The sequence below is a fragment of the Heliangelus exortis genome, chromosome 3 (genome assembly GCF_036169615.1).
Source record: "Heliangelus exortis chromosome 3, bHelExo1.hap1, whole genome shotgun sequence".
Classification (NCBI taxonomy): Eukaryota; Metazoa; Chordata; class Aves; order Apodiformes; family Trochilidae; genus Heliangelus; species Heliangelus exortis.
In genome coordinates, this window is record NC_092424.1 from 51,935,765 (window position 1) to 51,961,525 (window position 25,761).

General features: G+C 38.6%; 2 protein-coding genes across 4 annotated transcripts in view; both read right to left on the bottom strand.

Moving 5' to 3' along the window:
• MTRF1L (mitochondrial translation release factor 1 like) lies at positions 1 to 11,274 on the bottom strand. 3 transcript variants are annotated; one of them, XM_071740598.1, is made up of 7 exons: positions 10,789 to 11,274; positions 8,400 to 8,479; positions 6,827 to 7,010; positions 3,884 to 4,047; positions 2,948 to 3,065; positions 1,142 to 1,278; positions 1 to 672 (listed from the first exon to the last, which is right to left on the bottom strand). In XM_071740598.1, exons 1-7 carry the CDS (start codon positions 11,096 to 11,098, stop codon positions 466 to 468), a joined length of 1,200 nt encoding a protein of 399 aa, XP_071596699.1. In that variant the 5' UTR covers positions 11,099 to 11,274; the 3' UTR covers positions 1 to 465. The 3 variants fall into 3 exon arrangements, with proteins under 3 accessions (XP_071596699.1, XP_071596700.1, XP_071596701.1); XM_071740599.1 differs by having other exon boundaries at positions 8,400 to 8,540; positions 10,789 to 11,031; XM_071740600.1 differs by having other exon boundaries at positions 6,827 to 6,985; positions 8,400 to 8,540; positions 10,789 to 10,923.
• A 4,858-nt stretch (positions 11,275 to 16,132) lies between these two features.
• Positions 16,133 to 25,761, bottom strand: part of RGS17 (regulator of G protein signaling 17) — a 29,181-nt gene continuing 19,552 nt past the window's right edge. Inside the window, exons 2-4 of the mRNA XM_071740601.1 lie at positions 23,932 to 24,021; positions 21,836 to 22,070; positions 16,133 to 18,000 (exon numbers count right to left, since the gene is read on the bottom strand). Coding sequence (XP_071596702.1) covers positions 17,812 to 18,000; positions 21,836 to 22,070; positions 23,932 to 24,021 — 514 coding nt within the window. The 3' untranslated portion in view covers positions 16,133 to 17,811. The remainder of the gene's footprint in view (positions 18,001 to 21,835; positions 22,071 to 23,931; positions 24,022 to 25,761) is intronic.

Genomic DNA, 25,761 nt, shown 5'->3' on the forward strand with positions numbered 1-25,761 from the left:
AGTAGCGAGGTAATTTATTTATCACTTTCTTCCAGTCACTTGGACAGAGTAAGATTTTGTTTTGTTTTGTTTTCTCAAAATATTTTACACTGTACTGACATTTAAACTATTGTTTAAATGAAAACTGGAACTAGAAATAGTAAGCATTTTTTAATGCATACCTTTTGAGACTGGTGTATCAGGATCTTCTCAGTGGAGAAAAGTAAACACTGCAATTACTTGTGGCCCAGTCCAATTTACTTTTTTAAGTGGATTGCAGTAGCAACAAGTCTCATGTGAAGGTAATGAAGTGTGCTACTCAGCAGGTAAGAAAACTGTGTATCAGTCATGAGGAAACAAGTTTCAATGCTCCTTCACTGTCTGAGAAGTAGCTGTGTTTTCTCGATGGTGCTCCAGGAAGCTCCTTTGAAGACATAAGACTATGGCTGTTGACACGGGCTAACAAAGCACAGTGTTCAGGATAGATTATTTTTTTTCATTTTCTGAAATAATTTCCACTAAGGATTCATAATCAGCATATTCTTTCAGAGTTTGTATCATTTCATCTAGCATTTCTTCCCCAAGCATGAAACTCTCAATATGGTGCACTGATCTGCCTATTCTGTGGTCAGTGATTCGGTCCTGTGGAAAGTTATATGTTCTGATCTTCTCTGATCTTCCTTTAGTCCCAATCTAACAAAACAGAACAAAACAACAGAAAAAAATTGGTCTATCATAATTGTCTTTTTATAAAAAGCATGCAATATTAAGCATCTAAAGTGAAAGCTTGCTCTTCTTTCCATGATTATGAAAAACTTATTATGGTTATACAGTACTTAGAACAGTTCAGTAGTTGCAGTAATTGTTCTCAAACATGTAAGAGAACAATTTTACTGTATCTTTTTCTAATGCTATTCTGGTTCTTAATGCTGTAATCGAGTTTATTTAGCTAGATCTCAAGAATTTGCATGCTACTGAGATTTTATGTTTGGCTAATATGCAACTTTTATTGCTCAAGAAGAACTTAATTTTTTTTCCTTGTGTAAGTCCTTCCTGGGCTCCTGCTCCTCTGTATTCCCATTTACTATTTGTAGTTCTACACAGGAGTTACCCCAAGAACACACTCTTGTACAGAATTATATCTTTATTAAATTAAACTTACCTGAATCTTTCGAACAGTGTTTCTCTTTTTTGTTTCTTCTTCCAGTTTGGCATTGTATAGCTTAGCACATAGCATTTGCATGGCCTTCTCTTTGTTTCTAATTTGAGATCTTTCTTGCTGACATTCGGACACGATTCCTGCCAAAAATATAACAACATTTAACACTTAACAGTAAGACAAACTAAAAGGGTTTTGCAATTTCTAGAAGAATTTTATTATGTTACAATAAGCTGTTTATTTCTTCAATATGTATGGTGGACTGGTAGTGTGTAATTCCAGGCTCATTAAAGTCTAATGACACATTTTGGAAGGAAAGTGCAGGCTGAATTGTACAGGTCCTTTAAGCCATAAGACAAGAAATTATGTGGACAACAGGTAGGCAATGAAATAAAGATACCTGATGTGATATGGCTCACAGAAGACATCTTTAATATCTATAACTTTTGGCCACATTTCCAGGAAATTTAGGAGTTAAGGAGCAGCAAAATATATGAGAGAGTGTGTGTATAGAGAACCTCAGAATATACAAAAGCAGGCACTATTTTCTTTAAAAAAAAAAAAACTGTGCATTTTCTCACCCCAAAACATACAATTCAAGTTAACTGAAAAGCCCAAGAAAAAAGCATGAAGAAGAAATACAGGAAGAAGACAACACAAGCTAAGCTCTTGTGTTCAATTTTAAGTAATTCTAGTATTACTTTATTTAAAAGTTGTTTACAAGCACAATGAAGGTTTATACACAAGAGTTAGGACACGAGAAATAGAAAAAGCAATGGGACAACTGCAGGGGAAAAGACATCAAAACAAATGAAGTTTGGAAAGGTGAAACAGGAAAAAGTCAGGAGTTAACATGCGATACAAGAAACCCTATAAACCATCTCTAGTGCATAACCATAAAAAAAAATTAAGATGTCAGTAACAAACACTAGTAACTGCCTTCAGCAAAGCCCAAGATCATTTGTTTTTTTTCAGTTAGTGGTGTGGTTTTTTTTTTTCCAAATATGCAGGCAATCAAATACTTTTTTAAACCTGAAGTACCTTTTTGTCTCCATACATTGAAAAAAAATTCTACCGCCTCCACTGTTTACCTTCTGCTTTACTGAGGTGATGTAACAATAATGGAATGGATTAATGTCTTCAATAAATATGAAGAATTGCATGGCAGAAATCTGGCTACGTGAAGGATAATGAGCATTTGGGATTACCCTGAGGCTGTAAAGCCTGAGTAATGTTTGTGGAGAGAAGAGGAAAAGTTAAAAAGCAATGAAAGTCAAGGTAGCTGTTGGAGATTGCTGAAAAGGAAGTAAGAAGCTCAGGAATAGCAATAAAGAAAAGATACGATGGCTACAACCAGGTAGCATTTGGGGCTGTATCTTATCCCTCATATGTTTCCTAAACTGTTTCCTAAAATGTTTCCCCTGTCAATGGGCCTCCCAATTCTGCCTGTAGTCTATGGGAAAAGAGCAACAGACAAACTTGGCAAATTTTTTGGCGGCTGGTCAATATAAAGAAAATCATCAGATTTTAACCTTTACTAGTTTTCTGTTTCTTTTCCATTATTTGAAAGCTTAAATGCAACTTTTTCCTAGAAGCTGGTGTGGATGCTTTAGTTTACCCACTGAAGCCAGTAGTCTTCGCTATTACAAATCAGGCTGGACACGAGCAGAATGCTATAAGCACAAGGGAAAATTATACAAAAACTCTGCCCTATTGTTTTCCAGGTTTAAAAATAAGACCGTTGTTTCAAAAGAAATTATTAGCACAGCTTTGCAGCTTAGATCTTGTACTAAGGAAATAACAAAGCACCTGTTGGAATGTGAACTATCCGAACAGCACTGTCTGTGGTATTCACATGCTGGCCTCCAGCTCCACTAGATCTTTTTGTTTCTATCCGTAGATCTTTTGGATTAATTTGCAGCTTCATCTGTCATGGCAGAAAAAAAAAAAAAGGAAAAAAAAAAAGAACACATTGATATTTTTTTTCTAGACATGTCAAATATGCACAGCTGGTTTACTTTATAAGGCACATTCAGGCAAGATCAAAATTGAATTAAGAATGGTAGTTCACATCCACTCTTAAAAATGTTAACAAAGTTTCGTAACCAGACTGGAATGTGACATGGGACATTTGAGCTGGGAAATCAAACAAACAGTAGCTTCAGACATAACCTAGCATTAATCCTCTCCTTCTTCTGAAAGCTCCACACCCTCTTCCAGCACAGTTAACAATTATTTGAACTTGACCATATGATTTCAGATAAAATGGAAGACATTCCCTTTACTGTCCCTGCAGTGGGGCAGTGGTCTCTGGGAAGGAGCAAGACCACTTTGGCAGAGAAAGGGAAGAAGTAATATCTTTGACACCTTGCTAGGACATCACAAAACAAAGATTGAAAGAAAAATTTAATTCTTAGCCAGTTGTTTTTAACCAAGCAAATATGTCGGCGAATTATTACCCATATACTTTGGAAGGGGAAAGCGAGGACACTACAAAAATGGGGAAGGAGGGGTGCTAAAAGAAATCTCTGAGCTCTCTGTACTAATTTGGTCTTCTGTTACTTTGTAGAAAATGCAAAGTTTTCTATAAAATGTGCAAGACATGGTTACAGTGATTTTTCAAGCTATAGTGAAGTTAAATAAACTGAATAACCAGAAAGACAGAAAACACTAGGGTATCAGCAATATGGCATGTAAAAGCAACGCTGATGGGAAAAGTCTGGTATACTAAAAGATAAGCATTACCTCAGTGGGTTGGGGTAATATTGCAACAGTCATGGTGCTGGTATGAATGCGTCCTTGTTTTTCTGTCTTTGGCACCCGCTGAACACGATGCACTCCTCCTTCAAATTTCATGTACTTGTAAGCCTCAAGACCCGCTATACTTGCAACTGCATGTCTTAGGCCACCTTAAATACAGAAGAAAAACATCTGTAAATCTGTATGAAAAGCTGTTGGTAGTATACTGTTGTATTTCAAAGAATGTATTTAGACATCACTGTAATTTGTTTCTTAGAAGTATAAATTTCCCATTTAAATACTTAGGCAGAATTATACTGAAAAAGCAAGAAAGCTCTTAAAAACAAAGCAACAGAGCCAGACATACACACTCATATACTATCTCAAGTCAAGGACTGTCATATTCTTTTTTTATAGTGTCCAACCTGATTTTTTTAAAAAACATAAAAAGACTGTCTACAAGCCATGTATACAGATGCACAGTTTACAAGTTTATATAAAGATCAAATTTTGAAAGCCACCTTCAGAAACTGCACCAATTTTTTTATTGCTAGTTCAGTCTTATCATTCAATGTGAAAAAACCCCAACCCTTTCACTAAAGGATGAGCATTATTCATACTCCTTATCCATTCCCCTCTATACATCCTACCCAAGTCTCATCTTGGCTCTTTCAGTTCATCCTAATCTTTTGTTCCCTTGGAGTGAACAGAACTCTTGCCCCTCTGAGCCCTACATCCAGCAAAACGCTTGACAGTAATGTAATGAAAACAGCACTGAACAGTGTGGAGCTTGGAACTGAAGTCCAACACATTCATGGCCTCATTACAGGCATAGTTAATTGCATTCATTATGGCATTCTTGCACTTCCTTGCAAACCCTTCAGTCATTCCAGCATAACTGTTTGAAGGATCAGGGAACTGATGACACTATAAATGAATGCCATTTTTCACCTGTCCTGTTTTTTTAATCCAGCTGAGTTCCCAAATCCCATTCTCAGCATAGGGAATTGTTTGCCAAGGGAATGATTAAAGAGGAGATAAGCAGCCTTGAAAGAGTATTGCTTTTGAAGTCTTGCAACACTAAACTACAGACAATGAAAAGAAGAGGCACGTAGTTCTCAGAAAGAAGTTTTTTAGGCCATGTCTAGACTAAGGAAATCAACCACAGGGACAAGATGTCAGCTTTAAAAAAAAAAAGAAAACGAAGAAAACATAAAATCTGAAAATGCGATATGCTAAATGAGAACATGGCTATATATATGTCAGGTTAATATATTACTTCAGTTTCCCACTTAAGGCACTAAAGAGAATGCCTCTGAGGGTTTGGGCTCCTTGTCCAAGGACTGAACTTTCACCAAAAGGGTACTCACTTACAAATCCCTTTCTCTTGCCATCGCGGGACTGCAAGTTGAGTCAGACCTGACTTAAAACTATCCAGTAACAATAGATAGCTCTTAAGGCAAAACAGTGGATTGATCCAGCTACCATTATATCCTCAAAATTGATAGAGCTGAGAGAGAGAGAGGGAACATATGGCTGGCAGCTGTCTGGATGGTGGAACAGCCCTTGTTAAAGCTGAGGGTGAAACTGTGCTCTGAAGGCAATGTTGTATGTGACTGCAGGGGTTCACCCACCTAGCTCCTCAATGGAAAGGGCAGCTCTCTTCTCCTCCTGGTACATGAAATCAAAATGACCCAGCCCCTTCCCCCATACTGCTTACACCCATCTAATCTGCACCAGATTTATTCAATTTACTTTGAAGAAAAGTTAATAGACTTCAGCTTCGAAGGCTGAACTGGCTCAGCTCTTGGCAAAGAGGTGGCCTAATCACGAATGGGGATAAACATTATTTCCTCTTGCAGCAACAACTTGCACTGTAACATGAAGCTTCCTCTCATCCCTATCTTCACTTGAACAGCGAAAACAGTTACCTGATAAATGACCTCTTGACATTAAAAAAAAATTTTATTATTAAGAACAAATTTAGATAACAGACAATACTAAATTCAAGCTTTGTGAAATTAAAAAAATGTGTGGTAAGTGAATCAACAGCAGCTACTCCAGAAGAATATAACACTGAAAACCTGAGTTCATGTTCATCAACTTGAAATAAGCCACCTAACAAGAACTGCAAATAAAAAGTTGGTAACATTTAAGCATGTTACCAACATAACACTTTTAAAATTAAATTCTATTAAAGATTTTAAGAACCCAGAAGGGTTAGTGAAGTCTATAATCAAATTGTACCTGCATATCTGACAGGTCTCCCTTGTTTTTGAGGTGCAAATCCAGAGAACAAATCAAACCTGTACCTAGATTCTCAAGTTCCTTTCATACATAATTAGAGCTTATCTCTCCCCTCAACAGTTCCCTCACTTTGCTCATCCATTAGCTGTTACAGATAAACTATATCCAAACATTCCATTTCTTCATATAAATCCTCAGATGAGGATTATTTCAGATCAATTCAGGATGCTTTAGATTAAATTTTAAGAATAGTTACAATAGTTTTCTCTGCTAAAGGATCCATAATAGTAAGCAGATTTTCAAACTTCCACCAAACTGATCTACAAACACAGGAAAAAGTAATAAAGGTAGAGGAGCATATATATTCCTATATATATATAAAGGCAATCTGCACTTGTGAAAAATATAAAGCTAAAAAAAGGTATCTGTATCAGATTCTGAATTTTCTTCCATTAAGCAGTTTCATTTCTACTTTTTGAAACTACCGAAAGACATGTTTTATCTTTAGCATTTCAATATTTTAGTAGTAGTTCTAAAATAGAATTTCATTCTCAAATACAGCAGCTGAAGAAAACTGCACTCAGACATTTATACAATCTTCCGCTTCTAAAATTAAGTTGGTGCAAATTAGCTTCCTGTGGTCAGGAAATTCAAGCGCCATATGAATAAGTGTTACACAGATTAAGTATTTTCATTACTGACCTATTTCACTGGGAAAGTATTCTAGTATTTCAAATTTCCACTTCTTATAGGCAGCATATCGTTGATACATATCAAATATCTCCGAGGTGAACAGCATGGCTTCCTGCCCTCCAACTCCAGCAGTTACTTCCAGGACAAGATCACTCTCGTCTGTTTCTTCTGAAGGAATCAAAAGCAACACAATCTGTGAATACAAAAACACTCAGCTAAGTCTTCCCTCTGACACTGCTCTCCACAATGGAGATAGAATAAAATACCACACAAGTTCTTTACCATGAGGGTAGTGGAAAAATGGAACAGACTGCCCAGAGAGGTAGCTGAGGCCTCATTCCTGGAGATATTCAAAGTGAGGCTTTACAAGGCACTGAGCAAGCTGATCTAGCTGAAGATGTCTCTGCTTACTGCAGGAGGGCTGGACTAGATGATATTTAAAGGCTCCCTTCCAACCCCACATTATTCTATGATTCTAAGGCTGTCATCCATCCAGGCTGCATTCTCCTGCACTGACTCCTTGGCTGCTCAGAGGACAGGCTTCTCAGGCAGCAGCAGTCAGGAAGATGTGAGGGGGATGCTGTGTTGTGGGAATGCTCCCTGGGTCTGTTCACAGCCATGGGAGTCAAACAGGTCTCTCTCAAGACAAAACTTCATAGAAGTATTCACCTATCAGGACGTTTGCAACGTTTGGACAACAGAGGATCCACGCTGGTTCTTGCATGACAACTGAGCATCTCCCTTTCCATCAGATTCCCTTTCAAACCAGTCTCAACTGCAGAGCTAAGACTGTATGGATGTTCAGGACAACAGTCCAACAACAACAAAGTTGTATTATTAATTTATTTATTTCAAAAGGAGAGCCAGCCTTATATTGGTCTGTAGAAGAAAGAGAAAACCAAAAAAATTAATCAGTTTACCAGGCTGGATGAAAACTCTGGATGATTTGGAAATGCTTTTCAATCATCTTTCTATACTAGCATTGGGTGATGTTTCTTCCCATAGACCTCTTCTTCTGGTAAAAATCAAAAGTACTTACAGAAATATTTTTAAAGTGACTTGCATTTTTGTCAAGGGAACAAAGAATGCCACAACATCACCTTATACTTCACTAGTAACATTAATATGTAACAGCTTCTTATGTAAAGATCCTTAGTTTTATGTGAAATAGCACAGATACTATGTAGAACTTGTATAAGTTAGCAGTCTAAAGTAGTTACATAGTATTAAAATATTTTTCTCAAAACTACTACTGTGTGCAACACTATACAAATTTTATGTTTCCAATAGCTAAAAAGCTGGACATCCCTAAAGGTGCACCCAGACAACACCTATGGCACCTACTTAAAAAGACATATTGGTTCAAACAATTTCAGATACAAGTAGGTGCTTACTTTACATGCTCTCTATATCAACTGCAGTTTTCATTTCCCTTAGACAACAGACTCTACTCAAACAGTATAATTGGCAGCGATGGGAGAAGAAGAGTTTATCATGTAGATCTTACTTTAGTGAGAAGACAATTTGACCTTGTTGGTTTAAGAACAGCAAAGGAAACAGAGGCTTTTAAAGGGAATCTCACCTGGTGTTTCAGTTCAGATATCTCTTCTTCATAGGAGGCAATTTCTCTTTCTGCAAGTTTCCGCAAATCTTCGCTCTCATCTGGAATATTTGAGTATGGTTATTCCTCAGACTTATACCAGTGCCAGTCTCAGAAAAGCTTCTGAAAAATAACCACATGTAGAACTTACTCTACCAAAACAAAACAAGCAAAACCCAAAAACCTAACCAACCAAACAAAAAAAACCCACCACCCAAAATTCCCCTCAATACACTAAATCTGACAGAAAAAAAAAGATTAATAGTTTGATCTGTAACAAAGATATTCAGTGCATATTGAGAGTGTTTTCTGATATTTGGGTATGTGACATGGGAAAATCTGAAGTACAAGAAGCTCAACTTAAACATTAAAAAAACAAAACCAAAAGAAACCAAAAAAAAAAACCCCAAAATAAACCCAGGCCAAAAAAACCAATTTCTATGCTGGTGGTTAAACAGCGCCACAGGCTGCGTGGAGTCTCCATCTGTGGAGATATTCAAACCCTACTGGACACAACCTTGAGCAACTTGCTGTGTGTGACCTGGCTTGGGCTGGACAGTCTCCAGAGGTCCCTTTTCACCTCAGCCATTCTGTAATTCTAAGAAATTATGTTCTGTATTTCAATGTGGCAGGTGAGAGGAACATTAAGAATTTAGAGAGCACAGCAGCCTCACAAATGAGACTTTTCATTAAAAGGACAATGATCCCTATCATTTTTTACGAAATTTTTAAGATAGTAATAGTACTTTAAAGTATTTTATCTCTATCAATTTATTTCAGAACATCCATAAAACTTCTAACACATGATTTAAGGAGAAAAAAAAGTATGGAGGAATTATTGCATAATAAAAGACACTTGCAATTTCAAAGTGTCACTTGACTGATCAACATTAATGCTTTATGATTAAGACTTATTTTTCTGACATACAGTTTCAAAATGACAAAATGTTCTTTTTTTCTCTGTTCAGCAAGCTTTTAAATGCGTTCATATGAGATGGGAGCTACACTCTTACAATAAAGCCACACCTTTTCAGAACTGCAACTGCATTTAGTCATTAGCACAGTTTGAAATGCAAGTTTTTTACTTCTGAATTTAGGTTTAATATTGGTGAATTACACCCACATCCACATTATTTCTCTAAGAAGGAAATTAAAAAGGTAATAATGTGTGCATAGGTTTAAACAACAAGCATGCTTTACTTCCTGCTGGCTTAAGAGGATGCACGATTGACTTCCTGACTAAGTAACTCTTTAAACATGGAACTTGATCATCTCCAACTATCTACATTGCTTTACAATTACTACTGACTGATCAGGGACATTAGGGACAACAGAAGGAAGGATATTAAGGAATTTCCAATCCAGAGTCAAGCCAGCTATTGAGAACACAATCCAGAAAAAGCTGAATAAAACAATTAATATCAGATGCAAACTTTAAAACAAAAATGTAATATAGGCTCTAAAATAAGTTTAAAATAATATATACAAATATTTTTAAGCAAGAACTAAAGAAGTGTTCAAAGTTACTAAGCCCTTCTCATCATGTCACACTTTGCAGAAGTTCTAAGCCTGGTTTTGATGATACAGGCTTCTTCAGCAGGTTCTGAAAGACAAAAAAATCTTCCATTTAATTTACTTAGTTTGGGCCAATGATGAGTTGTTCAAAGGAAGTATTTATTTTTTTTAGGCTGAGGTGGGAGAGAATGAAAAAAAAAAAAAAAAAGAAAGCCTTAAGACAAGGTTTGCCACCTCCATTAGTCTCCATGAGAATGGCTGCCTACAGTTAACACTTCTGATTAATCAGGATTTATACTTACACTATTTATATTTAAATAGTAAGTACTGCAAGACCTAGAGAACATTACACGATTTAATGTTTACTGATCTTCCAGTGCTCCTTTTCTGCATTTTGTGGCTATCAAAACAAAGTATGACTGAGGGTGAAAAATATTCACTATTTGGCAACCCAAAAAGCGTGCAGCTACAAACAGCCGAGAGTTAAACCACGGTGTGGAGGCAGCACAGGCAGGTGCTCAGGTCTGCGGCTGCTAAAATGGATGCAGGCAGCCTGGGCTGCTCTGACAGCACGAGAACGATAGGAAAATAAAAATTAAAAAAAAAAATTAATTCCTGATTAATTATCTTTATTTAAGATAGAGCAGATGCCATCACGCTCATCTTCCTTCAGGAACCAGAGGCTCCACCCCTCAAGCTCCCAGACGATCCTTTCCCACCCACCCCAGTAGGCACTCCCTGTATCGCGACCACCGCTGGGGAGGAAAAGGAGTAAGAGGAGGAGCCGCCGCCGGGCCCCACCCCCCCCGCCCCGCCCCGCCCCGCCCCGCCCCCGGGGTCCCTGCCCTCCCCGCACCTTGCTGCGCCAGCTCCCGGGTGTCGCGCAGCTCCCGCTCCTTGTCGCGCAGCCGCTGGATCCGCGCCGCCAACTCCGACCCCGCCCCGACCGCGCTCTGCGCCCGCACCTCCAGCAAGCGGCGTAAAGAGGGGGCGGCGAACAGCTCCTCCAAACCGGGCCGGGAGCACTGACTGCGGAGCGGCTGCGGCGGGCACAGCCCCGCCGCGCTGCCCCCGACCGGAGGTGCGGTCCGGTGGCTGTGAGGGGGCAGCGCGGCGGCGGCCCGGTAGCCTTGAGCCGCGCGTAGGGCGCGGCAGAGCAGCCGCATGGCCGACCGGGGAGGGAGCTCGGCCCCACTTCCTCGGCCAGCACTGCCCCTGCCGGAGATACCCGAACGCGTTCGGCTGCCTCCCTTCCGTGTTTCCGGAAACGGCCGAAGAAGCTCCACGTTGATTTCGGTCACAATCGGAAATAATCGGGGCTCCGCTGGCGGAAAGGGCCGAAGGGATTCGGCTCCCTTCGGTCGTGGAGCTGTCTGCTTGTGGGGAGCGCGCTGTGATTGGGCAGCGCCGGCAGGGCGGGTCCCGGCTATGATCGAGCGGCGAGGCCGGGCCGGCGGGCGCCATGTTGGCCCCTGGGGCAGCACGCCCCCTGCAGGCCCCGGGGGTCCCATGGGCACAGCGGGTGACATTTAACTTTTGTTTGGGTTTTTTTAATGAATTCTGACCAAAGGAAAAAACAAACAAACAAACAAACAAAAAGTCCCAAACTTGACCGAACCCACTATATCACAGGTTTAAAGCGGTGAGGGGAGGGTGCTGAGTCTGTCACTAGGCTGGTTCAGTGTCCTCCCGACACCACTGGTGACCAGTACAGCTGCTGATGGGGACACAAAAGTTTCAGTCAGGGATTTTAACACTCAGGTTATTCTACAAGCCTTTTCCTTTCTACTGAAGAAATTTCCTCTACAGAAGACATTTTCAGAATTAAACTACCCTGAGGAGCAGGAGGTAGCTGTAGATACAGTGGAAGGACAGCTCCCCAGCAAAGGCAGGTGCAAAATTAAGCACTTAAGATGGAAAGAAATGCATTGCCAGAAGACGAAAAAGGGCCTTAATGTCAGAGATGAATGCTGAGGCAGAAAGACTATCAGTTTACACAATACAGGTCTGACTACAGTGTCTTGTGTCAAAGTTTTAAACTGAAAGGCAGTGAAGATGCAGTTAGTAAATGGGATGTTGTGGGTTGATCTTGATGAATCCCCTCTGGTATGCAGACAGGGTGGCATAGTAATCTTGTGTTAGATAACATCATTAATGAGATTCTTGGCTGGACTCAAACCAGTTTGAAGAATATACTTTATTATAAAAATGTGCAACTATCCATAAAACTTTAATAGGCAGTATTTTATATTACAATCATTGGAAGAGTCAAAGTCAGGTATTTGCTGTTCCTCTGTTCTTTTTCATGTCTCAACAGAACTGGGTAATCATACTTTACAACTGAATTGCACAGGTGGAATACCAGTAACTTCCATATGACACATTAGTGAATTAATATTTCAATAAGTGTAAAACCAAAAGCAAGAGTAATGCTTGCAGACCTAAGTAATTTTGATAGTCAGAAATGAAAACTTGAAAGTTTTGTTCCATTGTGGAAATCCAAAGGCAATGCACTCAACGTGAGAATTTCTTATTCAGAATATTAGACATTAAAATATGTGGTTGGATAAAGACGTTTTATGACTGTAAACGCACCACTTTGAATAAAATTTATTGGCTAAATACACTGTAGCAATAATTTATAAGTAAAATCACACTCAAAGAGCTTTCTGGAGGAGGTATAGTCTATGTGGTTAGCCTGGTGCTAATGAACAGTCTGATTCATTCCTTACGAAATCCCAGCAGAAGCCTCCCTTGTACTCACAGGCTGCCTGCCTGTGAAGATTCTTGATACCTTCTTTCAAAGGGTAAAGGAAAAATTACAAAATTAATGAAGTTAATAGACCAGATATTCTGGTGGTCTGTAACATTGAAAGAAATTATGAGAGTCTTAATGGCTATGTGAACCCTGCTTTTGACACCCTTATGCAAAGCTCAGGAAATTTGGAGTAAGAGGGTAATTTAATGTAAAGCATTTGGGAAGAAAAAAAATAGTGTGAGTAAAGTATGGATGATCAGCCTTTGGATCACCTGAATTATCTCCCTGTTTTAAATTGGAGTAATGGATTTCCACAGAGTGAGCTTATTAATAAGGGAAGGGGCAAAATGTGGTGTTTAGTATGTTAAAGTTACATGCAGACAACACTTATTTCAGTTTTTATCCAACTGTTTTTGGCACCATAATTGCTGTGGTCTTTCACCCCACAAATGGCACTTATACAGGTGGCAGAATATTGAGGAGCTATGTGAATGGGGCTGATGTTTTGTCATTGCAAACATACTCAGAGTATTGTTAACAGGACTGGATCTCTGACACTGCAGCAATGAGCCAGGATGTGCTACAGTGCTAGTCTTGGGTCTCTCCAAAACTAACAGCATTATGGGCTGAGAAGAATCATCTTCTGACGTTGGTAGTGAGACATAGTTCAGATCAACTTGGAGCAGACATTGCAGATTTTTGTCTTTTTGCAACCTTAAGCTTTTGCTTTGTTGGATTTGATAATGACTTAGGCTGTAGGTGGCTGGGTTAATGCTGCCAGGAGCAGGCTCACAGATATTTTAGTGGTGCGAGCTTTACTCCTTGTAGGGTGGAGACTTTCTTGTATCAGCTTTGATTGCTTTTGTATTGGTGTTGTAGAATACTTTGGGTAAGTGGCTCTTGCAAGCTCTTACTGCACACGGAAGCTGCTGGTTCCAGAGTAGGCTCATGGCGTGGTAAATCCACCAAAAGAGCCCCCCACCTGTTTGCTCCCTGTGACTGAATTTTCTGCCCAGGGGAGCAGTTGAAACCTTGGCTGTTTAAGGTGGAACATAGGTCCCTCCTGGTTTCTTGATTTAGGCTACAGCCTAGCAGACACTTAAGCATGCTTTTAATTTAAAACAGCTATTACTAGCTAAAGTCTGTTTTGTCCTCCTAACAGGTTAGATGTACTCCATAGGTGCTCTAGTGAGTTGTGGAGAGGCTGTGGACTTGGAAGTGAAATGGCCATATTTCCACAGTACTGTGCTGCCTGATTTCTGCTGGTTAACATGCAGCCCAGACACCTGTGTCACCTTTTCTCCATCATCCCTTTAGTCTCCTTCCCACCGTATGTGCCTTCAGTCTAATTTAAACACTCTTGATACTTTTTGTGGGGGTTTTTTTTGGGTATCTCAAACTACCTTCAGCTCAGTTATGCAATAGTCGACTGTTAACAGCTAAGTTGAACTCATGTAATACAATATATATTCAGTTTCTTTGAAACGCAGAGGTTAGAGATGTACACAAGCACTCTGCTTATTTTGTGGCTATTTGGCATTAGGGTCTATTTGACAGGAAAGATTAAACACTGGGCAAAAGTGACAAAAACGTAAGTAATTTTCTGTAGTGCACTTGCTATATACATTCTCATGAAAAACTGAAATACAAGTTAAATACATAATTATTTTATTCCAGGCTATAGAATAAGTGTATTTAGGCAGTTTTTCAAAGTGTATTGTACACTGCATGCACAATAAATCAGTTTAATAGTTTGACTGTTTTACAGCTTGTGTTCAAAGAACTGTGTGATAGGCAATGAGATCATGTTATGAATTGTCCTTTTGGACAGTACCCACTTTTTTCATTTAAAAAAATTGGGAAACCCAAACTGCTACTTGCAATGTATATTGAACATTTTAATGCGAGCATTTGCTCCAAGAAAGAAACTTCAGGTTATGTTCAATTTTTAAATCCCTCCAAATAGAGGATTTAAGACAAGAAATTTTGAACGTGATTTCATTGCAGTATTACACTGAAGAATGGTGTAATATTTTTCAAAATGATGTAACAGTTTCCAGACACAGATTTTGGAATCTTATGCTAGAAATCAAGATAGGATTTTAGGGCCCACACATTTAGCTTTAAAACTGTCACTGAAAGAATGACTTGTCTGTGTTGACAAGGACTTCTACCTGTGTGAAATATCTTATAAAGATAGCTTATGACTAGCAGGTCACCATCAAATAGTAACATTCAGAATATTCAAGTCTACATTTTTAAAGACTTTTGCATGCAGTTTTGTCTCTTACACATAACAATGTGTAGATGTGTTGACTAAATGTATTGTGCCTCAAACACCAACCAACTAGAAATTACACTATGTAAATATATACAAATATGATCCTGTGTATGTTTAGTACTACAGTAAATAGAACTGTAATCAAATTATTCTAGACATATGTAGGACCATAGTTAAATTCCAATTAAGAAAAAAGCCAGAAAAATTCATTTTTTCTAACAGTATTTCACAGTAGAAGGAAGCAGTCCTTTCTCACTGAATTTTGCCCCCTCAGGATTTGTAAACATCATAGATATTATTCTATCAGTATAGTAATTGAATAATTTATTCATAGTGGTAAGTATCTAACCAACATGAATAAAGTTGTCATAACACAATAACACTTTCAGACGAAACAGGTATTTATTAAAAGAAACATTTATAAATATTTTGTCTTGCATTTTAAACTACATTTTCATAAATAACAATATTTAAAAGTGCTGAATATGGTAGGATAGTCAGCAACGCCACTGTAAACAGATTTGTTTTCCACTTTGCAAATTTCTTTTTAGATCCCATTTTGTCAAACACTACGACAGTTAAAATATTTGCATAGGGAATAGAGAATAGCCCTTTTAATCATCTCCTGAATTCTATATAAATTACAAAACCAAATGAGTTTTAGAAACAGTTCTTTAAATTGTTCATATATATATCTCCAAAAAAAGCACACAGGTTTCAAGTAAAAAGAATGATTAAAAAATTCCCCAGGCTTGCTATTTGAAGCATGTTCAATAAATTAAAAGAAAAATGAGAGGTAGTAAAACAAAGGAAAAAAATAAGCCCCAGAAGATAAACTAAGACCTGCATCCTAGCAGTCACCGTGTAGCAGCAGACCTGCCTCGGACACGGCAGCGGCTCCAGCCAGAGCCGGCACCGAGGATGCCTGCGGGGAGTAACCCCTGTGAGGAGTGAGTAACCCCTGTGAGGAGTGAGTAACCCCTGTGAGGAGTGAGTAACCCCTGTGAGGAGTAACTAACCCCTGTGAGGAGTAACTAACCCCTGCCAGGAGTAACCGGGCAGGTGGAGCCAAGCGTGCTGGGGCCGGATTCTGCTCAAGGACACAACTGCCAGACCTTCCCCTCCCAAAGCAAGCAACAGGCTTATGCTCGGTGTTAAGTCAGAAGAACTTTGCCTCTTCAGTCTTAGTATAAGACCAGAGATGTCAGTATTAAATATATATATATATATACACACACACACGCATCCATTCATATATATATATATTTAACAAGTACTCAAAGCCATTTCTTGGTAAACCTTAAGCAGTTTGTGAGGAATGCTAGTGCTCATTTTGCTTGTGTATGGTAAGTGTGAAAATGGGTTTTTCTAACTTCCCAGACACCATCTCTTTAAACATCAAAATGCCTCCTAGAATTGGACATTCTGTGAAAAAAAAGGCCAAGCAAACACCTATTAAAAACACCATGGCAGCCAAGTGATGGGAGTTCTGTGCTGCCTTAGCTCTGATTAAGGGCTCAGTGCAGTACCCAGGAAAGATGCCCATTGTGAATCCATAGGCATTTCACTTGGGTAAGGACTGCAGGTTTAGGAGCCCTTGAAGTTTGGTTTCGCAGTTATCGTCAAACCCCTTGTTTTCAAGGAGTTACTCAAAATCAATGAGGCTAGAAGCTAAGATAAATCTTCTTTAACCTGCCACCTTGTAAAACATTACTTTGTTTAAAAACATTTTTTTACTGGATTTAGCTTTCAAGAAAAAATCTTACAGGACAGATGCAGTTCATCAAAATGTTCTAAAATGCTCTAAAATGCTACATGTAGGCAATCTTTTATTAAATTTCTTTATTCAAAAAACTAAATTATCAAGCTTTTTGTTGTTTTTTTTTTTCTGTTTGTTTTTGTTTTTTTGCTGAAGTACATAACATTATACAACAGTGTTAGAACTGGATAGCCAGTCTTTAATAAATCAATTACAGTATCTGACATCTGAAATGTACATTGAAAATCTTTGTTCTTTTAACAATTAAACAATATCAGCGCATAGGTTGTGTCACCCAGATATGGATCCCTTTAAGTGGTTTGTGCTTTTTTTTTTGCTTTTTTTTTTTTTTTTTTTTTTTGACATTGCAAACTGTAATGAAAATGCCACAGTTTTGGCAGTGAACAACCAGAGGAATCCTCCACTTGATTTATTTTAAATAAACAGTGATAAATAGCTCTTTTTTTCTGTACAGAAATATTGGCTTCAAAAAGTCAGTGTATTGTACTCAGTAGAGCATGTTGAGTAATGCTACACCTTAAAAATTGGCTTTTTCTCAGTTAGTGATGTTAAAAATGCAAGCCTCTTTCTGGTTTGCTGCAATTGTTTCTATGTACCATAAGACTGTATTGCACATAAAAAGTTCTTAAATACAGATATAATTTATGTTATCGGATTAAATATTGCAACAACTAAGTGATAAGTGAAGCAGTTTTTACCTTGCACATGCAGTGTGAGGATACACAAGGAGACTGTTCATAAAACTACAAATACATCATTGCAATCTTGTCTGCGGTGGGGTGAAAGGAGTGTGAAACAAATGTATTTTGGCAAATCCATTGTTCCCCTCCCACGCCATCTTGAGCAAGGAGGACCTTGGTAAAAATGTAGACAGAGACCATATGTATTTGTTTTCTTCACAGTAGCCTGAGTAGTGCTAAACTGTAGTTCTCCAGGAACCCAGCTCCAGATGTTATTAAACTACTTTTCTTCCATCCCACCCACCAGAAAAAAAAAGAAAAAAAAGAAAAAAAGAAAAAAGAAAAAAAAAAAATCAAGTTATTTTGTTTGAAAAATTAAATTAAGTTTCAGAAGTAGAGCCTGTAATACTTTCAACAAGGGACTTATAAATCTGAGAGTTCAAAAACCTTGGAAAAGAGTCTCTGTGCATTAGGGTGTATATCTGGAGTTGGGCATCTTCATACATGTGAGGGCTAGGATCCAACAAGTTTCTGTTGATCACTTCTCTCACCCGGGAATCAAGACTAACCTGAAGAAGATGAGAACAGACTAATATTAAACAGTAATACTGGAAAGGCTGCTATAGGTATCTATGTTTCTCAGGCCTATATTGAACATGACAAGTTTATCAGTTTATTCAAGCAACAATGTGTGCTTAGAATCATCATGGTTAGACAGGACATTCAAGATCAGAGTCCCACCATCAGTCCTACACCATCTTAACCACTAAGTCAGCTCCCAAAGCACCACATATACCTGTTTTTTTAACACATCCCCCCCCTCCCCCCCAGGACTGGCAACTCCACCATCTCCCTGGGCAACTTGGCTTCACCACTCTTTCAGTGAAGAAATTTTTCCCCATATCCAACCTGAACCTCCCCTGGCACAACTTGAACCCATTTCATCTTATCCTATCGCTAGTCACTAGGGGGAGGAGGCCAACACCTGCCTCACTACAATCTCCTCTCAGCTAGTTGTAGAGAGCAATAAGGGCTCTCTCCTCTCAACCTCCTCTTCTCCAGCCTGAACAGACCCAGTTCCTTCAGCCTTTCCTCATAAGACCTGTTCTCCAGACCCCACTTGTTCTTTCAGAACTGCTACACTGCTGCAGACTGAGACGGCTCTCTTTCAGCTTTGATATACTTAAGATCTTAAGTATTTAAGATCTGTAAGATGAAATGCAGATGTGGAACAGAATAAATGCAATGCAACTGAATAAAGCTCTGCAGCAACCTGGATTTCCCCAGATACATTAGTTAACATTTAAAAATATATATATATAGTTGCATATTTAAAATTATTTCTCTGATATGAATATTGAATGGCTCGCATTCAGAGAGCCCAAGTGTCCTGACCATTTGTGGTTAAATCTTAAGATTCTTTCTATTCACAATTATCATCTGGCAGTCCTACAGATTTTCTTCCTGTTTTTTTAGGCACTACAATTGTTACTCACAATTTACCCAGTTTGTTTGCGTTTTTATCATGTTAATATTAACTATTTCAGATTTTTTTTGTCTTTTCAAGACTCTTCAACATCTGGTAATTTATATTTTCTGGGTATCATATGTCCACATTGTTAGCAAGCTTTAATTTTAGCTTCTCATTTACTTTGCATTTGTAATGAACTCCTCTGCCTAGGCAGAAAAGGGCATATTATGCCTGGGATGAATGCACAGATGATTTTAGAATATAATTTAGAAATTTGAGTGCATGTACAGCTTATCCACAAAATCAGTTAACTGAGAGATCAGTTTAGCTACTGTGATTTATACTAGGTTGCAATCTGGCCTTACAACTCTGCAGTCTTATAAGCAGATATTCATATTGTCTGAAGGATTGAGTTCAATCCTGGAAAGCTCCATGTACAGAGATGTGAAGGACACTGAGACAAAAACTCAGAACATGAGTGGATGAGTGAACTTGTGTGTTTTTATATGTGGTGAAACACAGTGGTGTGGTGCAGTGTGATACAGTACTGAGGAGTAAATACACATTTTCATAATATCTCCAGTACCAGCTGTAGAACCTGACATTGTTGGTTTGTTGGCATATTGGAGTATTTTACTGCCTCACCTGGAAAACTTTCTCCTCCAAGATTTGCAGTTGGTGATCTGTCACAAGGCACAACTGCTGTAGCCTAGTTCCAAATAGCTTGTTTCCTGTTCATGTCAGCAAACTTTACCTAGTATTCAAGTAGAACATGTCTCTGCAGAACATCCCTTAAGCCTGCTTGATGCACACTCTCCACCCAAGAGTAGAGAACCCCAGGGCTTAGCAGGGTCCCTTGTGATATGCTGCCCTCACAGGTGGGATTTTCCTTCCAGCTTTTAGGCATAAGACCATGCAGGGGTGTGGTGTTATGGTAGTTTTGAGAAGCAGTGTAGCAGCCATGCATCTCCAGAATTTACTTGAATAGATTTCAACCCCAGACTGCATTTCCGTAGCACAGAAGTGACACACTAAGGATTAAGCAATAATTTCCCCGGACGCACACGCACATATTTGTTGCAAGACAAACCTCTCTTAGGGCACAGCGCTCTGAGGTCCAACAGGTGCTCCAGCAGAAGTGCACAAAGAGTGCTCTGAGTCTGTTGCCTCAGGATGGGTCAGCCTGGCTCAGTGTTACTGCTCCAGAAGCAACCAACCTCTCTGCTGGCTTGCTCAGGAAGGAGCTGAGCCTGTGCTTCAAGCCTCACCTTTTATTGGACCCCTAATCCTGCTCATGCACATTTGGGGCCCGTGCTAATCAGGCACAGGTGGGCTTAACACAAGCTCATGCCCACTACTTGGTAATTAGTGGCACCTGGTTGCCTCATTTCACTACACGCAGCAAAAACAATACAGCTACCTAATTGTTTCTTCATTTTCAAAAATAACAACTGGGATAAAAAGCTCAAGTTTGGCAAGTTGGCGGGGTTTTGTGCCATTGAATATGGAAAAAAGTTTAAGTGCACCCAAAGAATGAAAAAAACTTAATTTAGGGAGCTATTAATTTACATTGCAGTTTTTCAATGACTTACTAAAGTCAGATGGCAAAACTAGTTGGAATTACTAAAGGTATTTCCTCCCTGAACAGAGGAATACAAAGTATCTGTTCAGAACATCAGGACCTTTGGCCTCAATAAGTTTATCACTGAACAAGTGATGCTAAATATTTAAGTTCTTATGCCAAAAGACAGCATCTGGAATGGGATGCCTGGATGAATAAGAACTTTTCACCTCCTGTACTAATCTTAAAAATTACAAAAAGTTCTCTTTTGTTTTAGGTTTCCAGTAGGGGCAGGAGCAACGGCATTAATGATATCCACATACGTCCAGTGCATCAAGTATGTGAGTAATTTTTGTTAAACTCCAAGTCAAACAACACTTACTTAGTGTTTGAATTTTAATTGTTGGTTGATCTTGGCTTAAAAAAATAATTGAGCATTAAGCACATATATATGTACTAGAGATATACTGTATTATACTGTGTCATATTGTATCATATATCATATCACATCATATTGTATTGCAATTATTATTAGCTTGTTGTGCCAGCAGCTATCTCGCTCAAAAGCAGAAGCCTACACTGTGGCAAAAGAGAAGGTAGTGGAGCTTCATATGAATTAAGTTACAAATTATTACCAAATGCAGTGCAGAAGTGAAATATATGAAGCAAGGTCCACAGTGAGAATGAATTAGCATAACACCATTGAATAGAAAGTAAGATGTCAGAGACAAGGCAAAGAAGATAAAGGTGCATGACATGGCTTAAAGGAGACTCTCCTATAGTGCTTATTGATTTATCCATCTCTTTATTCCAAAAAATTGTTTGATAGGGGATGCTTTATTACAGGTGGAGCTAATTTCAGAATGTGTCTATATTTGTCTTTTATAGCTTCCTAGATATTATCTTACCTCTCATTAGAGAAAATACATAGTCTCCATTCTTGGACTCTTACATAGGAATAATCAGTGCAAATTTGGATTTTCTCCCAGACAGTTGCTGCATCAGATAAATCTATAATAATTCTGATTTAAATTTCTTGATTGTGGTGCCTTTTCTCCAGAAATCCGTTTGCATTACTTACTTCCTCTCTCTGGCAGGCATATAGCATTTCTAAAGAAACATACTCATTTCTCAGCCTTCTCTTACTGGAGTTTCTTGAGTCTTATCGAGAACTTTGAGGTGGTGTGACCAGTGAAGGTAAATGCCCCAGCACCTGTCTCCTTACCTTTTCTGTCCCTTCCTTTCCTGATTTTATGTTCATACTAAAACTTTAATCTGGCAAATCAGGCAGACTTTCAGACCCCCATCTGGCAATCCAGGGTATAACATTTCTGCTCTGGAATAACACAGGATGTAACATTTCTAGCTTTACCTCTTTTGGCGATAGTATAGAAATGTAATCTTCATATATAAGTCTTGCTTTTTCTTCAATAACCTTCTTGTTCTGTTCCTTCTTTAGATCTTCACATGCAAGCCAGAAAAGCAGGTTCTCCTCACTATACTCTGTTCGAAGAAACTCTCTAAAAAGGTTCCTCCCAGCTGGTGTTTTCATCATCTTGTCAAAATTCTGAGCCCAAGACAAAATTTCATCTGCAGTAGGGTTTTGGCTGCAAAAGCAAAGTATCATTACAAATATGCTTCTATTTTTGTAACAGTGTTTTCATACATTCATCCAAAAATTCTTTCAACTGTGCTTTAGTCCAGAGTGAAAACTGGAAGCAACAAGGCTTCAGCAATGACAGGGGAAATTTGTTCACTCTCCATTTGTGCGTTCATTATCTCAATAACTCACTAAGCATGTTTAATGTTATGGGACATGCAGTGCACATGGCTTTCTTCAAGTTTTCTACTAGTGTTCTTAGCTATCAGGCACAAAGACAAAACCTCACAGCAGTTAAAAGAAATGTGATTCCAGGGAGCTGGTGATAGACTCTTTCATGTGGGGTTTAGATGACACCTGATGTCCCTGCCTGCTTCTGATGGTGTTTGGCCAATCACTGGCTGCCACAAGATTTGCTCCAGGAAGAACAAGAAAAACCAAAGGCCTTTGGCAGCCAAGAGCATACTAATGAGGCTCAACAAAATAGTAATTCAGAGAGCTTTTAAATTAGCATATTTCTCTGTGCTTGTACCTAGGGGTTGCTAAGCTTCTCTCTGTTTAGTGTTATTGACCTGAATGATGATCTATTGGCATGAGATGTGATGGATATTGCTGGAAAAACTGGAGAGAGAAGAAATTGGAAAAAGTCCCTTCTTCCCATTTTATGAAGGAAACTATTTGTGGCTTGTAAGAGTGGATGCACTGGATAAAGGATCAGAAGACTAACTTGCATCACTAATCCATTAATATGCCAGTGAAGAGCTTGAGAATGTAATACTCCAAGTTACTTCACAACAATTAAATACAGTCTCAAAATTAATTCTGAGTGCTCACCCTCTCCTTCCTGATACAGAAGAGCTTTACTAGGTGTCGCTAATAGTTTCTGTGAATTATGTTGCATAAGTGATATTTGTCTATATGACTTCTCTTCAAGTCCATTTATTAACTCTACTCTGTATGCAAGACAGATGGAATGATGGGAACCTATTTGTGACAGTTTTTCAGCAGTCCAAAACATTGAATAAATGAGAAAATGTTTAACATTTAATCAGGAAAATAATTGCAATCGGAACTGAAAAGTATAAACACACATATTTGAAGGTGAAAAGTCCTCTCTGATGAGAGTGAAAAGAACCTTCTGAGGTGGATGGAGCTGACAAGCAAGATGTGCTCCCTTGTTGTCTATTGGGAAGGTTTCTTCACTGTAGTATTTTGTGGAAATTTCTGACATTGTCCTCTTTTAACTGACATAAGTAGCAATAAAGACAGTTAGTTGTTTGGGTTTCTTTTACCACCAATCGTATTCTCTAGACGTAAGTTTTGATTTGCTTTTTATGGGATTAGAGCTCTCAAGGCCACTAATATATTAGCATTTTTTACAACACAGTAAACATGGGCCCAAACTTTAGACAGAAATAGAAGCTCAGACTTTTAGTGCATGTTAGCCCATCTTTCAAGGTGTGTGTTTCCTTGGTTAATTCCAGTGATATCATAGTCCAAGCCTTTTTATGAAAAATAGCCATGTTAAAAATCTCACTGTGAAGTAAACTTGTGCCAGTTTTCTTGTCTGGACAGAGAAGAATGTGATCCCACAGGTAGCAGAGACGTATTCTTATAGGCCTATGGAACCATCCATGCACCTCCCATTCCTCTGGATGGTTACTCCCCTCAAATAAAAAAATTCATAAGCCTGACTTATTAATGTCTCTGCTGGCATTTCATGGTCAGGTTTCTTCCTTTTGCACAGATATTTTTTTGAGGAAAAGAAATTAAAATGACATTCCTGAAACATAAACACCAAAGCATTTCTTGATATTAGTTATAAACATATTAAAAACATTTACTAGACAAGAATTCAACCAACTTACCATTCTTCTATGACTTGGATACTCTCCATTTTGGTCGTATGTGTTGGCCTTCCTGCATTGTCTCCTCTATCTTCATTCCTAACAGTGAGGCTGCAATGTAGTACAACACTTTATTTTGTCTAGAGAAAGTCAGCTTAGAACAATGACTACAGTAATTCAAAAAGATATAAACCTATGTAATTTTCCACTCTTACCCCTAAAATATGGGAGAGAAATTTTTTATAATAATTTTTCCCCTTAATTGTGATTAATATTAATTAACAGCTACTATTAGCATGTGTTATTTTTTACAAGCTCAGTTTATCCACTGAAAGATAGACACAAACTTAGAGGTCACTTTTAGAGTGATTTCACTTAGTAAATTGAGAATATTAGTAACAACAAGTGTAGTAAGGGTAGTGGGGATAAGAATATCTGAATTGGACACCAATGAGGCTTTGGTGCCCCTCCAGTTCTGGATGGTTGTTCATTCTTTATGAACATTCCCTTTTTTCTCTCCAGGATATGGTGTCAGTAGATGGCTCAGATACAGAACTTAGTGTGTGGCAGCTCCTTATGATTTCCTCCTCCTACCTAAATTTGCTTTGAATTCCAAAGAGTAGGACTTACTGTCTCTCTCAAAAGAAAGGCATCCATTACCCTCATATTAGCACAAGCAAGGAAATTAAAGACTTCCTTTATATAAGGATGTTGTTATTATTATTTTTTTTCAGTTGGTAACTAGCATCACTTATTTTTCTGTAAATATCTTTTTAATCAGATTTACTTTAGTGGTAGCAACTTCCTCTGTGCGTGCTCTCTATAAATGCTCTGGTATTGCCAGCGAAAACACAATTCCTGCTAACTACTGAAATAAAGCACATTTTGAATGATAAAAGTATTCATATAGGAAACCTGTCTCTTATATTTAAGCTTAAGAAGTGGAATGTAATAAGGAGATAGAGATTTCCCTTTACAAGGTATTCCCTATATGTCAAATTGAGAGAAAAAAATAAACCAAAAAAAATATACCCTCTCCCAATCCCAAGAGAGCTCATATTTTGAACGTTGAGAATTCACCATACAGTGATGCTCTCAGTCATCCTAAGTGGTGATACACAAAGCTGCATTGGTAGCATAAGGCTTCTCCCTCCCCCACTAATCTGAATAACTTCTCCTGAGCTCTAAGACAAAATCCCAGCTTTGAGGCAATTTTAGCACAAATAACTTTTCTTTCTAGACCCTCTGCTTTATGGGTTTCTTCAACATTTTTTTCCAAGCATTTGGCTGAGTAAGTAGGTGATCTCAAATTCTCCTCTGTAAACAAGAAGTTTAAGTTTCCAGGTAAAGCAGGGCACATATTAAGACTTAAACGTTACAAAGACGTACACTTTCAAACAAAGTTGTTTGATACTGGTTGCTCCTTCACTTACCTGCCAAGACCTTAGTTCAGGCCCTTGGTCCTGCTTCCCCTGTTACAGCGTAGGAATGCAGCTCCAGTGCTGCTAAGGTGTTAGGGTGTCATCAACTGCTGCAGGAGAAACAACACATCCTGAACTCTGGGGTTGGCAGGTAAAAAGCCCTTCCATCTCCTCTGACCTGTTGCTCATCAGTCTATAGAGGGAGCACCCAGGAAAGCCAATGGGAGTTCCATGTACAGGAGGAGAAAAAGAAGGGACCAATCCACTGTAAAGGGACCATCCATCTGTCTTGTAATTTTTAAGTCCATACATGTAACTGCTTAGGGTCACCTTTCATCTGGCAGGAGCACAAAGCTGGGGTGAGGGAGAAGAAGCAGGGAAGGCACAAAACTTCTCTCTCTCTCCCTCCCTCCCTTCCTTCCTTCTTCCC